Source organism: Pelmatolapia mariae, linkage group LG10_11, assembly GCF_036321145.2.
Source record: "Pelmatolapia mariae isolate MD_Pm_ZW linkage group LG10_11, Pm_UMD_F_2, whole genome shotgun sequence".
NCBI classification, from domain to species: Eukaryota; Metazoa; Chordata; class Actinopteri; order Cichliformes; family Cichlidae; genus Pelmatolapia; species Pelmatolapia mariae.
This window is the reverse complement of record NC_086236.1, coordinates 60,554,065-60,570,411: the sequence shown is the minus strand read 5'-3', so window position 1 is coordinate 60,570,411 and position 16,347 is coordinate 60,554,065. Positions and strand designations below refer to the sequence as shown.

The window sequence follows — 16,347 nt, the reverse complement described above, 5'->3', positions numbered from 1 at the left end:
AAAAAGGGATGAGGTGGGGTTGCGCTGGCACATGGAGCACAGAACAAAAGTGCATTGCAAAAAACAGGCAAGTTAACACAACTCAGGCAACAATCAAACATAACAAGAACCAGTGGATAAAATAATGTTTCTGTTACTCGTGTTATTTCAAATTCACACAGGCGCCTAGTAAAGACGGCATGCCGACCTCCTGCGGTACAATGCAAGCAAAGGAATGCCTTTTATTTCTTTACTCGTCTCCCCCCCCCTCCCCCTCCCTTGTTGCTTTTCTTCCCTTTTCTCAGAACAATAGCTCTTTTGTGCCCCCTCTGCGCTGTGCATCTTCATGGAGGCCCTCTCCCTCGCAGGGTGTTTAGTTTGATTTACTTTAGCATGGTGGAACGTGTTGTAAAACTATTGTTTTCTTGACATTCATGCCACATTTTTTCCCCGTCTCCAAATGTGTTTGCTTTCTGATATGATCAACAAAGCAATCCGTATAAACCGCATACATTATTGTAGAAATTTACACACTGTACATGTGGAAGAGTGCATCGTTTCCAAGCCAGCTGCAAGTGGCTGATCAATCTTTGTCACCACATGTTTAGCATCAATCAAAACTAAGAGTGATTTCTTTGGATTGAGCAGCTACAACAGAAATCTTTAACCCCTCAATGAATCAAACATTTCCATCCGTATCCTACAGTAGGTACCTGTGCTGTCTCTGTGATCTCGGGGCCGGAGCAGGGCGCTGGGCTCCTGATACTCCCCTTCAGCCTCTCTGTCGTGGTCACGGTCATCTGGAAAAGTGTGGATGCGCTGGTAGCGACTCGAGTAGCTGTGGGTGTTGTTGATGACCACGTTGTCCGAGGGGACCGACAGGTGAACCCGCAGCTCATCGCTGGACAGACTGCCTTGGGCCTGGGGAGGGAAGAGTATTCAGGCAATATAAATGCACCATCTGAGTCTCCGGAGCAGATGTGTGATCAAACCGTGGAAACGGGCACTGATCGTTATACAATTAGCAATAAATGTAAAATGATTCCCACTACACATCCAGATGGAAATGCAGAGTGTCTCTGCCAAAAGACTGGCAGTTGTTATCTCAGGATGCCATCAATCACTTAAAATCGGGTAAAAGGAACAGCTCAGCCTAATCACATTTCTCGCTCAGAGCCATTTATTCAGCAGAAAGTAGTTCCACTTGAATCTGTTAACAGCAAAATTACCGTTTACCATTTTCGGTTCTCTAGAAAATTATCGTAATTTTTGAGGTTTTCAAGGCTTTCTGCAAAAGTAAACAAACATGTTTTAGCTGGAACAAGCGTGGGAAAAGACAAAAGTTTCCAAAGTTTGGCTAATAAAATCAGGACTATGTTTAAAAAGAAAAAAAAGCCCACGCTACTCATTATGAGTACACAATGAGTTGGCTTTTCTGTAGAGCTGCTCAGATATGAAGTATTACTATACTCGTGCACTAAAAGTATCCCACAGTGCACACATACTTTAAAATGGGCTGGATGCGGTGACCCTAAACCCTCCCTTAATTATACTGCAACACACCTGGGTTACTGGGGGCTTCCCATGATTAACTGAGTGTTTCCTTTTCACTTTCTGCATGTTTATACACCACTCTGCATTTTATCATTAGTTATTATTAACCTCTGTATCTCTTCCACGGTGTACCTTTGTCCTGTATCATCGGCATGTTGGAAAGTTTAACTGACTATACAGTCACCTACATAAAATTCCCAAAACAGGGAGTAGGGGAATTGTGAACGAATGACTGACTTTGGATACAACCCAAGATTGGATGAATATAAACCACTTGGGATAAATAAGAAAATGTTTCATGAGCTGATCCTCCATGAGCGCCAGTTTAAAAAGGAATGCCATGTGACCCGAGTCTGGACCCACCTTCCCCAGTAACTTTTTCCAGTACTGCCTCCAAAGAATGACAACTATCACAGCCAGGAGCAGAAGGATGATGCCCACCAGGCAGCCAATCAGAATGGCTGTATTGCTGCTGTCGTCTTTAGCCACGGGAAGCCCCGCCCTCGGAGTAACAGCAGCAAACGCCGGCCCTGGAGAAGGCAAATAGAGGATGAAATGTTAGCATGTTTCCTTGATTTCCTAAAAGTTGCATGCGGGTCTGACGTCATGTCTATCGATCACCATGCCACACCGGGGTCTTCGTGTGTGGGTGTTTGTGAGAGACCGCACGCTGGTCTGAGTTAATGCTCTGGTCAGACTGCGAGGATTTGCTCTTTCGGCACAGTCACGCTCTTACTGAGGTCACACACCAATGCGGTTTCATCAGGCTTACAAAGCATCTGATAGGGATTGCCTGTGTGAGAATGCATTTAGTATGCCCGCTCATACCAGAGAGCTTCTCAGAGCCCGCTGCTGTGAGAACAGTATGTCAACACTGTTTGGCTTTATGCAGCGCTTTAAAGTCAACTATTAATCAGAATCAAGCAGCTATTTCTTCTCCTTTGAAGGTCAAATGTGGCGTGTAATTTGAAAGATGAATGAAAGAGTTTCCTCGGTATAGTTTAGTGTAAACTTTTGCCCATAAACAAACCCTTAAAGGCAACAGAGAAACTCATGCAATATGGTGCATAATGCATTTCCGTGGATGTGCGCACATAAATGCATATCATCAACAAACATACACCTGCGCCCACGCTAATGCGCGCACATGTACCACCAATTGATACATTACAATGTCAGAGCAGAAGACGGCCCCTTTCTGTCTGTCACTTCAACACCATGCGGGTAATAAATAAACCCAAACAAAGCCCTTCAACCGCAGCCAGTAACGAGGACAAAGCAGCATACACGCCACAGAAAACCATTTCCAGCTTTCTAAAAAGCCTGTTATTGTTTAGCTGTGGAGACTAGAGCCAGTTCCCGAAAAACATGCAGTTTGTGAGACCACAGGAAGCCCAGTTGTTATTCATACATAAATAAATTTTACTATAGCTCGGTTAGTGTTTTCTCCTCCAGCTGTATATCTTCAAACCCAGGGGACAGAGTCCGGTGCCAAAGACTGCCCCTGTAATCCCTCTCCCATTATACTTCATACTCTCTACCCAGCAATGGGACAGTTTTAAGATGTTGGAGGAGGGCCAGAGCGGATGGAGCTAGCTTCCCCACCCCTCTGATCATCCCCTCTCTTCTCTTTTTTTCCTCTCACCTGAAAGCGTCCAGTTACCAGTGGTGTCCATCATGACAGCGGTGGTGGTGGTGAGGGGTTCTGGAGGAGCGAGGGATGGACAAAGGAGGAAGGCATGAGAAGAAAAGTGGTGGAGACTCAGAAGAGAGTGATGAGCAGAGGAAAAAAAGTCCTAGAAAGCAGAATTCTGCCTTTTTTCTTTTACTCCGATACAGCAATCTTTAAAGTTCAAAAAACTTTTTAAAAGCCACACTGTTATTTAAAAAAAAAAAAGAACATAATGAAACATTTGACCTTTAATTTTAAGCCTGATTTCTCCTACGTTTAAATACAACACACTGTGTTAGATAAGGATCGGGCACAGAGGTTCAGGCAAAGAAATTTCAGAGCTCGTGATGACGACAGAGGCTAGTCAAACACGTGCCTCCTTTGGCGCTGCATGCCTCTGGATCTGCTTCATACGCATGACACAGATGCACTGCCGACATGCTTACGCTCATCACAACTGGAAAATAAGAGATGGGAGATGATAGAGAGATCAGGGGAATTAGAGATGCGGTAGAGTGCAGCATGGACCACGGAGGGGTAAATGAAAGAGCACGGCGGGTGATAAAAGGAGACAACAGAGAAGGAATGGTAAGTGGAAAGAGTGAGAGGGAAGATGAATGTTGGGGTGATGAGCAGAGGGATAGAGGGGAAGCGCAGGACTCACCGGTAGGCCCGGTAGTGGAATTGAAGGCACCGCGGCTCGATGTGGGAGCAGAGGAGGTGACATTAACAGGAGGAGGAGAGGATTTGGTGCCAGGAATCTTGGGAATACTTGGAGGAAATAAATCAGTGTCTGTGACATCCTCCTCAAACGACTCTGAATAACCAAGAAGAGACAGAGGGGAGGGGGAGAAGTCAATTTAATAAAAATAAATCATGTTTTATGTGTTTAGAGGGTTTTATGTGACACAGCACACCTTCTGGTAGCCCTCAGCTGTGAGGAAACCGTGACTGTGGTCACAGCTGGTTGTTATTCCAGAGAAAGCCTATTCATTTCATTGGATTTAATTACCTTGTTTTTGACTGGGAACTGATCCTTTCCTTATTGATTAACATGACTGATTGTGTTAGCTCACTAACCCTTGGTGGGTAATCAAATAACATACTCTGTTTTGTTTGCACAACACAGCCAGCATCTCGGTCTTGTAGCTCACGTATGACTAAATGTTAATGCAGGACTCAACTGGGGAGCTGGAAGGAGTTCGGTTTCTGAAAGTTGACAGCAGAGGAGCTCTGAGGATACTCTCAGCTGCTGAATGCAGAATGAATGAGCGCCGAATGTTTATATGGACCCCCTAATGTGAGAGATAGACTGTAGACATACGTGATTAGAGGGTGTAAGGAACATCTGACTCTGAAATTACCTCTAAGCCAGCAATGCTAGCCCGGTGGATAGTTGAGTAACAGGTTATCAACCAGGCCGACCGCATTGTGATACCAGATGTGAGCCAGCTCTAACTAACACAGCATACAGCTGCATTTGTCTGTAGTTTTGTGAATAAAGTCTGTTATAGACCTCGTGCGACCTTTCTGTCTGTGTCAGACGCTTGAACCAAACCTCATTCGGTCATTTATCACCAGTCTGGCTCGAGTCCAGCAGCAAGACGTGTCAGGCCACTGCTGGGTCCACTGATCTGAGCCACCTGAGTTTGGTGAGATAACTTGGCTGATTCTTATCCAACTACACCTGACAGTGTTTTTAACTAGAAAAGACAGCTTAATTAGTCACAGTAATCTGAAGCTGAGAGCAGAGGAGTCCTCTATCCGACTTTGACTCAGATAGGCATGAAACTCATCTTTCTTTGTTCGCCTTCATGCTGCGCCTGATTGTTGTAACCTAGACACAGATAATGAAGACAACAGATGGAGGGAAAACAGCCACTTTTTTAAAAATAGTGTTTTAGATCAGGTAGAAAAGAATGAACGCTAATTACGTTCACAGATGGGTTGCTTTGGGTTGTTAAAATTCTGAATAGGAAAGTACTGATAATGTCTCAGAGAATAGCATGATTCTTCTGTTCATGTCCAAAAGAGGACTCTCAAATGCTGATCATGTTGATCAGTTAAACGGCTGAAAGCTTCACTCTAAAAGCCACAGAAATACAGATCAGCAGCTCCACTTTACTTAAATTTTACACTGGACACCTAAGGAAAGCTGATTGCTGTAGCGTGGATGAAAATCCAATCTCTCACAGGTCGGTATTTTTTGCCTTTTTGTTTTGGTGCCATCTATATTTAGCCTTTCCTTAGACAAAGCCAAATCTCAGCTTGATTTCCACGATAGTGCAAGTTGCTAGGATATGTGTGACGTAAGCGCCTAGCGTCTATAGAAGCAATAAACGCCTGCCAGAGTGGCAAAAATACACATCTCACAGATGAAAAAAATGGACAAACTCAATTCTGTTTCCTACCAGAGAGGAAAGATATCTCGCTGATGAGCAGCCAACGGTCGGCAAAGTAGAATTTGCAGCGGAGGATCTGAGCCGGCCGGCCGCCCAGTGGGAGAGAGATGGGTCGTGACGAGGGGTCTTTTAGATCCTCGAGGGGCACAGGCAAGGTGAGGGCAGGAGAGGACCATGGCTGGAGGATGCCAGGCTTAAAAAGGCACTCCACTTTGCTGAAAACTCTCACACCCTGTGTGTGACGGTTATTACTGTGCACCTAGAGGAAGGAGAAAATTGTGTGAGTGCAGAGAAGCAAAAAACAGAAAGAACAGATATGGGGGAGAAAAAAAAGTTGCAATCAGTTACAAAATCTTTTCACTACCTGTACATCGGAAATGGCTCATGGAAATATCTGGAAAACCTTGAGACCTTTGTCATTCATTATCCGCGGAAAGGCAGGAAGAGATTAAATTAACACACAAAATTAATGACACATTCTCTTTCTGTTGAGCCATAATTGCTTTGGCACGACTTAGAGCAGAGCCGGGCTGCAAATTAACAAAATTAGAACACAGGAGGAGAGAAGAAGGATAGAAGAAAAGAAAGTGTATGACAGAAGAGAAGAGAAAAGAGGATATATCTTCTCTGTTTTACAAGCAGGGAAAGGCCAAAGACGGAAGAATCCATAAAAGCTGAATTAATATACGAGGAGTCGTTGTGGCTGGAAGCGGAAAGAGGAGCTTGACAAGAAGAGACGAGGATGTGGGGGAAGATGGAGGTTGGTCAATTGAGGTCAAAAGTATAGATCTAAGAGACTGAAAATTAAGAACGAGATAGTAAAAAAAAAAAAAAAAAAAATTCCCCTCTTAGAGAGCCGAGGCTGTTCTGACAGGTTAGCTATAAACCTTACACACTGAAAGGCCAGCTGCTCTAACCTAATCCACATGTTAATTCTCTCTTACACACACACACACGGCGTGCAAGTGTTTCTATTTGGAAAGGGGACAAAATGGGGTGTGTGGGTATGCACTGGAAGTTGGTGGTAGAGGTAGAGCTCTGATAAGTCAACAGAAATGAGGAAATTTACTACTCCTTCAGGGAATGCAGCTGCAAGAGACTCACCAAAAGCTTAATGTAAGACACACATTAAGAAAATCAAGGGATATATTTGTCTACGTTCACATGCACAGGCAAAAATGTTGGACAAAAAGGCCCAAAGAACAGAACCGAAACTTTAGAAAATGTGTAAGAAGTGCAGGTTATGGCTGACAAAATGTCAAAGGGCAGATTTCTCTTATTAAACGCAGTTTGAGGAACTGTGGTCTTCAGAGACGAGTCAAGCCAGAATCAGGTTCAGGTTCCCTCTCCTTGTTTATTTGACCTGTGTGTCTGACACATCCGCTCGGGCAGGCTAGTGTAACGCTGCGTGTCAGTTGAGGTTAGTGTATGAAAACCACTGGGGAAAAGGCAAAAAAAACAGGATAAGCGTAGGAAAAACACCACGAATACCGCTGGGAGAGATTTTGAAAAGGTAACGGAGGTAAACTGTGGAAAAACACGTGGAAAAAGAAAATAAAGATTCAAAAAATGTTCAGTCACTGTCAAGAGATTTCAGAGTAATTACTTATGCCCTTTATAAGGCATGTAGGCTGTTCAATCCACAGAGATGTATATGGTGCTTCTCACCCAAACCGACATTCCAGTCCGCGTCCAATGAGACAACACAGTTATAATTCAAACTGGGTTGCTTCACACCATTATCCCCCTCATTGCTCCACAAACTAACCCCAAAAGCCGCACAGACGCACAAACAGACTGTGATGCAATTTGGTGGCTCCCAGAGAGACGAGCACTGATGCACTGTCCCATCACAAACAATGGCACATTCAAACTAATTAAATGGCTGCAGAGCTATTCCAGTAAAAATGTTGCTTCCTGACGCTGCAGATAAAGGAACTTAGTGCTGTTTAAAAAAAAAAAAAAAAAAAAAGAGAGAGACACAGACACATAACGGTGCTGATGGAGTTCGTTTTAGGGCTCGAGCTGCTTGGAGACAAAGGAATTTCTAAGCAGTTTCATCAGATGGAGAAATGGGACATGATTGTCTTGGGCTAATGAGATAATTAATCAACCAATACAATGTATTAATTACAAATATTTCTTTGTCAACTCAATGGCCTGTTCATAACACAGGAAGACAGACACAGAGCAGTTAACAAAAGTTAAAGAACATTTTTGTGCCTTCGAGAAGCTGGACGCATCGAGGTGCTTCAAACGTTCACTGTAGCCCATAAAAAAGAAAGTTTGATTCAACTGCTGTCTGGTTTTCTCAACTTAAGTTGTTTTGGGTTTTTTTTGGCACATTTGCCTTTAATACATGGTTTATCATTGTGTACTTAGATGAGAAAGACAGTTAGAATAAAAGATCTTCATGTTAAGCTGAAAAGGATGATATGCATCAAGGATGCCCCATTTACTGAACTGTGCTTTGAAATGTATCACACAGACAAAGAGATTCCTGTTGAATGGAAACTATGGAGGGTTTAAACTGCCAATATATATATATATATATATATATATATATATATATATCTCTAAATAAATACATTTATATGATCTTAAATGCACCAATCAATTTAACTGTTATATATATATATAGAGAGAGAGAGAAATCTCAGTTTTAATAAGCTCCTGTGTTCCTTTCCCTCCTGGTACTGATTGCCCTGTTTATACGTGTATTATTTTTCCTTTGCATTTTCCCTAAATGTATTTATTTTTGTGTTTGTTTTTTATGCATTTCTGCTTATAAAGGGGGAATTATTCAAAGTGTAACTGCACCAGCCAGAACAAAGCTATTAGTTTTCCACCAGCGGGAATACACGCAAAGAAAAAATAATACAGAAATAAATCCATAAATAAATTAGTATTTCTTAAATTAATATTAATACATGGACGTGTGAATAAACAGGGGAGAGCAGGGGGAAGGAAATGGAAACCATTTATGCCACATTTTCTTTAATAAGTCAAGGTCTATGTTCAATTTTAAACTGTAAAAATGTAGATTTTAATGATATTTACTGACTCTCTTTCTTTCATTTACTATGGCAGTTTCACATCTCTATGAACAAAGTCCTGCCATCACCTCTTAATCATTCACCCAAAACAAAAACACAGGAAATGCACTTAAAAGTGACCTGATATGAGATTATATAAACACATAAAAAACTGCTTTGAGATGAAATGAGTGACGGTTTCTAAAGATGATCATTTTTACAAAGTGGATCTCCTGGAAGGCACAGACCATTGACTATCGCTTTTAGCCGCAACTGCATCTCCGATTTACACGCAGAGCGACGCTATCTGCAGAGATAACAACGCCCTGCACAGATTTATACACGCACTACTGCACACAAGCAAAACTCTGAGTGCCTACCTGCATGTGGTGGAAGACTCGTGGTTTCTCAAAGTGGAACTCAATATCCACGCTGCCTTGCCCGAGGGCTTCCCGGCTCCAGCCCAGGTAGTCATACCCAGGCCACACCCTCAACTCCTTAGTCTTTGTAAAGTCGTCTCCTCCCAGGACACCGTCACACAGCTGACCAAGCCCTCCAAACTGTATCCTGCAACAAACCAGCAACAGGTAGCTTTAGCTAAAGAGGTAGTGCAAAGTGTTGAAGTGTCCTCGGGCACTTATTGCATTGCTGCTGAACCCCAAATTGGCCTTTGTGTGCACAAGAGGTTAAAAAAAAAAGAGAGAGAGAGAAAAAGTGTATAAAGGCACAGAGTAAAGCACCAATTGTGTGTCTGAGTGTGGCTTTTAGAGCTCAGTAAGAGAAGAAAGTACTTTGTAAGGACCCGTACATTTACCATTTAAAGCAGAAATAAAGCTGTGTGCACCAGGATGCACACACACTAACACAAGTTCAAACACAAACCTCAACTCCACTTCTTTTTTCTCCCCTACAAACACACACCTCAGCAAACACTAAGCAACAGAACAGGATCCCCAAACAGTTCCCCCCACTGCCGACCATATGAGCCCTCATCCGTGCGTTTTGCTACGGGAGCGTCTGGATTACATCAAAAGTGCTACATCACTGGCTAACAAAACATTTCAGCCCCATTAAGTGCACAGCCCACGCAAGGGTGGACACCACCCCCATTTCACCCCCTCCATGGCTCCCTACCAAAAACCTCATGGCCAGGAAACATGCCTCAAATCCCCGAACAACTAAAGAAAATAATGTCATTCCCTTTCGATTAGGCCGACTGGATAAACCTCATGAGAGGATTTGGCTTCAGAGCTAGCAGATGTGATGAGCACAGTTTTTGTTACTCCATTGATGAAGCCACAAATATCATCATGATAGCGCTTCACCCCACATTCCTGGGTGTCACTAATGTGGTGTGAATTGTTGTCATGATCATATTTCACATTTGCCGCTGCAGTGCCGTGATTTATAAACGAGGCCATGCCTGCACATTTCCATTAAAGCGAAATCCAGGCGTTTATGGAAATCCAGCAAACTCGTGCATAAAAATGAAAATGGAAAAGATGCTCGGAGCAGATGCACGTCTTACCCTTGTTCCGTGCTCCCATCATAGGTGGAGTCGTTCAGATACACAGACATGCCGGGCAGCTGCATGACATGACCCACTGGAGCTGTGTAAGCCTTCAACCCATCTGAAACACAGCAAGACGGGAAGAAATATTAGTCGAGAGGTCCTTGAAACAAGACGTTTAAAACATTTTTTTTCCCGTTTTCATTGTGAGTAGTTCAACATGTACAGAACCAACAGAAATCACAGCTGCAGGGAAGAACTGCTACAGCTGGATTTCAAGCAGTAAAGCAAACTAAAAGGCCGGCTTCTCGGGCCTGCTTGGCCCCAGTCACCATCAACCAGCGGAACTCGAGCCTCCTTGCCTCTAATGTACACCTAATCAGCCCACTCCCTGAGAACAGAGGTGACGTCAGTAACGCTGACTCCAGCCCGGTGCTTTGCTACCCAAAATAAACACAATTCTTCACATAACATATGTGCAGCACGCCCTGATTGCACATAAACATGTGTCTTTAGATGTGAGTATTTGCAGGTACCGGTGTGCGAGTGCTTGAGAGCCAACCAGGTCCAAAGTTAAAGCTAAGGAATAATAACGGGGTGACATTGTGCTGCCTCTCTAAAATCTGATATGGAATGAAATAAAAGGTCAAATGTGTGCAAAGCATCACATTGTGTAGATTCTGCATAATCTCCAGCCCGTAGGAAAAACGAAAAGGGAAAGAGCCGAAAGCCACATTCAAGCATATTTCAGAGGGCTGGTGTCCCTGAAGACACAGACCGGGAACTGGTCTTTTAGTGCCAGTGGCAGTTGTGATTTACTGACAACCCAGTGAGCGTCTGAGGGAGGTGGGTGGGGCAGGATAGGAGACATAAATACTCAGTGAGTCAGTGTTGTGCTTCAGCAAACATGGAGACCAACACCATTCATCAATATGGGACTTCTTTTATTTGGCCAAATCCCACAAAGGCTGTAAATTTGAATGCCTCAATTCGATGTATGGAATGCGTGGAAAAAAAAAAAACAAAACCCACACACTTGTGATCATCACCGTCTGATACAGGATCAAATCTGGGACGAGAGCCAGCTAAGCCATCTTCACCATATGAAATATTTTACCTGATCTGGAGGGCACGCATCACCTAGCACAGACAAAACGAGTGTCTGTAAAATCAGGGACATTGTGCGTCTTTGCAGCGTCTTTGTGTCCATCAGCTCCACGCTCAAACACACTCACCGTTCCAAAGGCAGCCATAGAGCTCCACCCGAAGACAAACGCTCATAACCCGGTCGGCGAGGGGGTAGAATCGCACCATGCGAGCCACAATGGGAGGTCCGAGGTCTTTCAGCACAACATCATAGGTGTTCTCATTACCAGACACCACCTAGGGGAGAGCAGTTCAAATATTCAATCACACAGCATGTTGCTCGCCTCTGCTAATAACTGTAAGGTTGAATAAATCCACACCTTAAGGCTCCCAGATTTTATTCAGAGTGCATTTTCCGAATTTGTTAATCCAAGAGGAGCTGAAATGAACCGACTGAACTTTTTCTTTAATACATAAAGGTCCAAAGAATGATTGATTTGAGAGGTTAGAGCCTCAGGCTGTTTTTGGATGAAACACATTAACGCAAAAAAATTACTTCGGTTTGCAGTTTCTCAATATTTGTTGTGTGTCAATATAAGGTCCAGAATAATAAATGCAAGTGAGAGCCAAACAGTGTAAGGCCTTCCTTAAACATTTTGTTGTCAAAGTTTGTAATTCCCAAGCTGCCATGTAAGAGTGGTACAAAACACAGAGTACGATGTATCACCAAATCAAATATTCAACAGATGCAATAATAGGGGCTTTAAAATAATATAAACTCTGCACATGCATTCATTGCATTGTTCAGCCGGAAGCAAAGGCAAGAGTCTAGCTTGGCTTAGTTCCAAACTGCTCAACTTCACAATGAATAATAAGTAAATCAAATGCAAATGAATTATACAGATAGCTGTGATTAACACTTCATTTATACTCAACAGCCCCAGGATATTAAGTCGTATCCTATCAATAATGGAGTCGCCCTCAGCTGTATGTTTCTTGTGTTGACACCCCACTTGCTCATTTAATGACATTCAAACTGTTATTTCGCTCCATTTGTTTACCAGGCGTGACAGAAACAGAGGGATCCAGTTCATTTGTAATCAAGGAGAGGACGTGAGAAAAATCCCACTTACATCTTGGCTCCAGCGGTCCTTCCAGGTGATCCATTTCTCTCCATCTCGGGAATAGCGGAGCCGGTAACTGCGTGCAAACTCCTGACCGTGCCCATCAGCGTGGCGACCCTGAGTGCCGACCAGAGCCAGGAAGTGGAGTCTGCGCAGGTCAATCTACAGATGACAGATGATCATAACGTATGTCACTCAGAAAGCTGGAAATGGCAACAAGATTTAAAAGTACTGGGATGCTTCCAAACTCACCTATATTTACTCATATTGTTCAATTTCAATATATTTTAGGACTTATTTTCATATGTTTATGATAGTTTAAAAAGTGTGTGCTCAGAATGCAAAAAGCTGATTTAATGACCTTGATGGAGAAAAAAGATGATTAGCGCGGTCTAGACTGACAAATATGTGTCCTTGTAGGATTATAGTTAAGAGCTTCTTCAACACTGCAATTTCAACGATTTTTAAAGACAGAAAGGAGAACTCATGAAGAGCATAAAGAGATCTTATCTGTCTTTCAGTATCTACTAAAAGCTGGGAGTGACACACGCATGCATTAGGAGAAAAAAAAGGAAAACAGCGACCCTGTCTCTGCCCAGAGGTAACAAACGTAATGACTGGTAAAATAAAATCCTATCTTTGTTGCACTTTTTGCACAACTTTAACAAACATCCATCCACCCGATTTCTTAACCTTTGGAGTCTATCCTAGCTGTGATGGGCGAGATGCTGTGTACGGCCCGGACGGATCACCAGTCTATCACAGGGACTAACACAGAGAGAAAGGCAACCTTCACATTCACTGCCAGTTTAGAATCCTCAATTAGCCTAACAAGCATGTTTGTAGCTGTGGGAGGAAACCAGAGTTCCTGGAAGAAAAAAAAACAAAAAAAACACACATGCACAAGGAGAAAACGCAGACTCCACATTTTTTCTCCTAAATGTTTAAACGGTGTGTTTGCACTTTATTATTATGCCCAACGAAACCTTATAGTTTCTGCAAAACCACCTCAAAGTAAAAATCTGTCTGAATTATTGAACAGACTTTTATAATGGTTACAAATGCACTCACACTTGTTAATCATTAAATATCAATCAATACCTTTCACGAAACCAGCAGCTGTACTGAGCAATAAGTGCACCTGCAAATCAGAGCAGAAAAAGATGAGCATCCCACCTGAAGGTACTCTGATCCGCTGGGGAACACGGATCCTAATGGACACCACGCTCCGTCCCCCTCTCCAGTACTTAACCTGAGAAAGAGATGGAGATAGAGAGAGATGATAATGTCAGATAACAGTAAAGGAAAACAAACTGCAAGTTGTTTAAAGCGAAAACACAAGTCGGAAGTTCACGAAATCCCAGTCCCACACGCAAACACTTGCACGCAGATACAAACATGACTACCGACCGACTGCATCAAAACCCCGAGTGCCGGCAGTGTGCAGAGGTACAAGTGAGAATTCAGCGCAAACAGTCCAGTCCTCCTCCAGCACAAATTGGATTTTACAACAGCCAAACATTCACATATAAATACGACAACACTATCTGACAAAGAGAGAAAGACATATGAAAACTGGAAATGGCTAAAGACAGAGAGAGTGAGAAAACCTGCAGACCCCTGTTATTACTGTATATTGATTTTTAGTTGATGTTGAATCTGTGTTTTTAATTTTACTTTAGGGTCCAGAGTGAATTTGCTGCTTTCAGTGTTTAAAAATGTTGGTTTCAGTTTTTATATATAGTTTTTATATACATATATATATGTATTTTGCATTAGAGTTTGTTTATTTGTCTAGAATGTGGTTTCAGTTTTCAAAAGTCTACTTTTTATCTTCAACTGCATTTGTGCACTTGGTTTACTTTAGTTAACCAGCCTCATGGAAAAAGCAGAGAACACAAGCGGCTCATGAAGAGAGGAAACGAGATGAAAGGAGCAGAGTGAAAATTACCGGCTCCTCCACGTTCTTCAAACCTCACAACAAGATCTGTGCGGTGTCGAGCGTCACGACCAATCTTTGCTCGCAGGCCTGCCACGACCACACACGCACCAAAGGTTTTCACTCAGCCCAAACCCTAACCCTGAGAAGAAAAGTTCATAGTAGCACCGCGGAGCAGCCGCACGACGACCACAAAGTTGGCTGTGTGCGACTCCGACTCGTACCGAGGAGCTTTGGAACAGACGCCAGGCCACAACCGCGCTCTGACCACCGTGGGGCTTCTCTCAAAATGAAAGCTGCTGCTCAGACCACCAAAACAAATCACTGTATCAACTCGGTCGCACTGACAGCGATGCTTGGACTTTAATCACTCCCGTTCTCCCCTCAGCGGGTGAGATCATGCTGCTGGGAACCACAAGATGATATCAACACATTAGGGCTCCACCAAGTGTCCTCTAATGGAGAGAGGATGAGGAGGGAGAGCTAGCGTGCACCAGCCAGCATGGATAACATTACAGAACAGCGCTCTGCCAAGTAACTCATTTTTCTCCCGTCTCTCTGTGTGTCTGTCTTTTGATTCCTCCCTAAATACCAGCCAACTCTTCATTCGTCTCCCATTGTTCACAGCTCACTCCTTCCCTCCATCATTTCCTCTCTTGCTCCAACCAATAAGCTGGTATTCCACTGGCCAAGAGTAATCACCTACCAGCTCTGCATCTCTCCCTCCACACACCACCCTCCCTCAAAAACCCCGCTTTCAGATTAATTTCCCCCCAACCTTTCAGCACGCCATCGCAGCGATCCACCTCACACTTATTTTATTTTTATTTATTTATTTTTTTAAACTTCGTGTCCGCTGCTCTGTCTGTTTTCTCTCTCTTTGGATCTCCCTGATGTGCCTTAAAAAGAGGCTGCGCTAATAATCATTTCCACATGGTTAGACGCTCTGCCAAGAGACCCAACCCAGCAAGCTGATGGAGGCAAGTGAACCTAAACACACACACATGCACGATCCCACAGATTACACGTGGCCATAGCATGTTGCAGACCTTACAGCGAGACAGATAAGGTGGTGATCTAATTACCAAGTAGGTTTTAAGAAGGCACACACAAACTATCATCTTCCACCTTAATCTAATAAACCTGCTAAAAATTACTTTAGCACGGTGCCAACAGACTGAAAATAAGACAGCACATCAGCCTGGCATGAGCACTGGAATATCTCATTCCTGTGGAAGAGAGATCGCTTCAATTTTGCTCAGCAAGTTTAAATACAACAGCAGCTCTTTTACAGAGCATGACAAGTGGCCAGCGTGACATCTTGACTCCTGAAAGAGATGATAATGCAGCCTGATAATTAGGCCCAATTACCATTTTGCTACACTTAAAGACTCTGTATACGATTCGCTGAACAAATCAGAAATGTGGGCGGCAATTCAGACGACCGCTACCAGGCTATTAAATCCGCCCTATCAAGTAGAAACCAGCTGAGATCCCAGTCGGTGCTGCTATTCAAAGAGGTGATTATGTTTTCTTTATAAGAAGCTTTCTCCCGTGGCTGGCTTGGAAAGAAAAAGCAACCCAATTTTAGAAGCACCACACCTGTGGTTTTGCGTGCGTCAATCCATTACACCTCACATCAACCCTAATCATTCTGCTCTCAAACCATCCTTTAGCATTTTTTCCCTACTTCTCCAGGCGTCTAATTGTCCTTTTTGATCTCAATACGGTGTGAAAATCAAATCGCACGCTCTGAGAAGTTATTCGAGTTACGTAATCCGTCACAGCGAACATCAAGTCTGTATTCATTTAGTCACTGTTACACTTTCACTGCGTGGTGATGTCTGCTGTCTGAGCTGTATTATCTCACCACATCAAAGCGGTGACAGCCAGGAATAATAGGAAAAGAACTTCTGAATTTAATTACTGTACAGCACACATCCAAAATAAGTCGAGTCGCTGCTGCCGTCCTAAAAAACCTTGTAAATCTGCCATTTTTTACTTTCTAACAGTAACAGAGTATAGCACTTGGACAAAAATCAAGCA

The 16,347-nt window shown here is 43.2% G+C and overlaps 1 protein-coding gene across 4 annotated transcripts in view; it reads right to left on the bottom strand.

Moving 5' to 3' along the window:
- ddr1 (discoidin domain receptor tyrosine kinase 1) overlaps window positions 1–16,347 on the bottom strand; it is a 49,369-nt gene that overhangs the window by 10,918 nt on the left and 22,104 nt on the right. For 3 of the 4 annotated variants that reach the window (XM_063484809.1, XM_063484807.1, XM_063484811.1), the window contains exons 4-13: window positions 13,539–13,614; window positions 12,372–12,524; window positions 11,388–11,535; window positions 10,171–10,273; window positions 9,023–9,209; window positions 5,617–5,866; window positions 3,870–4,022; window positions 3,179–3,238; window positions 1,897–2,063; window positions 693–900 (exon numbers count right to left, since the gene is read on the bottom strand). In XM_063484809.1, the coding sequence (XP_063340879.1) occupies window positions 693–900; window positions 1,897–2,063; window positions 3,179–3,238; window positions 3,870–4,022; window positions 5,617–5,866; window positions 9,023–9,209; window positions 10,171–10,273; window positions 11,388–11,535; window positions 12,372–12,524; window positions 13,539–13,614 (1,505 nt within the window). The remainder of the gene's footprint in view (window positions 1–692; window positions 901–1,896; window positions 2,064–3,178; window positions 3,239–3,869; window positions 4,023–5,616; window positions 5,867–9,022; window positions 9,210–10,170; window positions 10,274–11,387; window positions 11,536–12,371; window positions 12,525–13,538; window positions 13,615–16,347) is intronic. The other variant, XM_063484810.1, reaches the window with a different exon arrangement.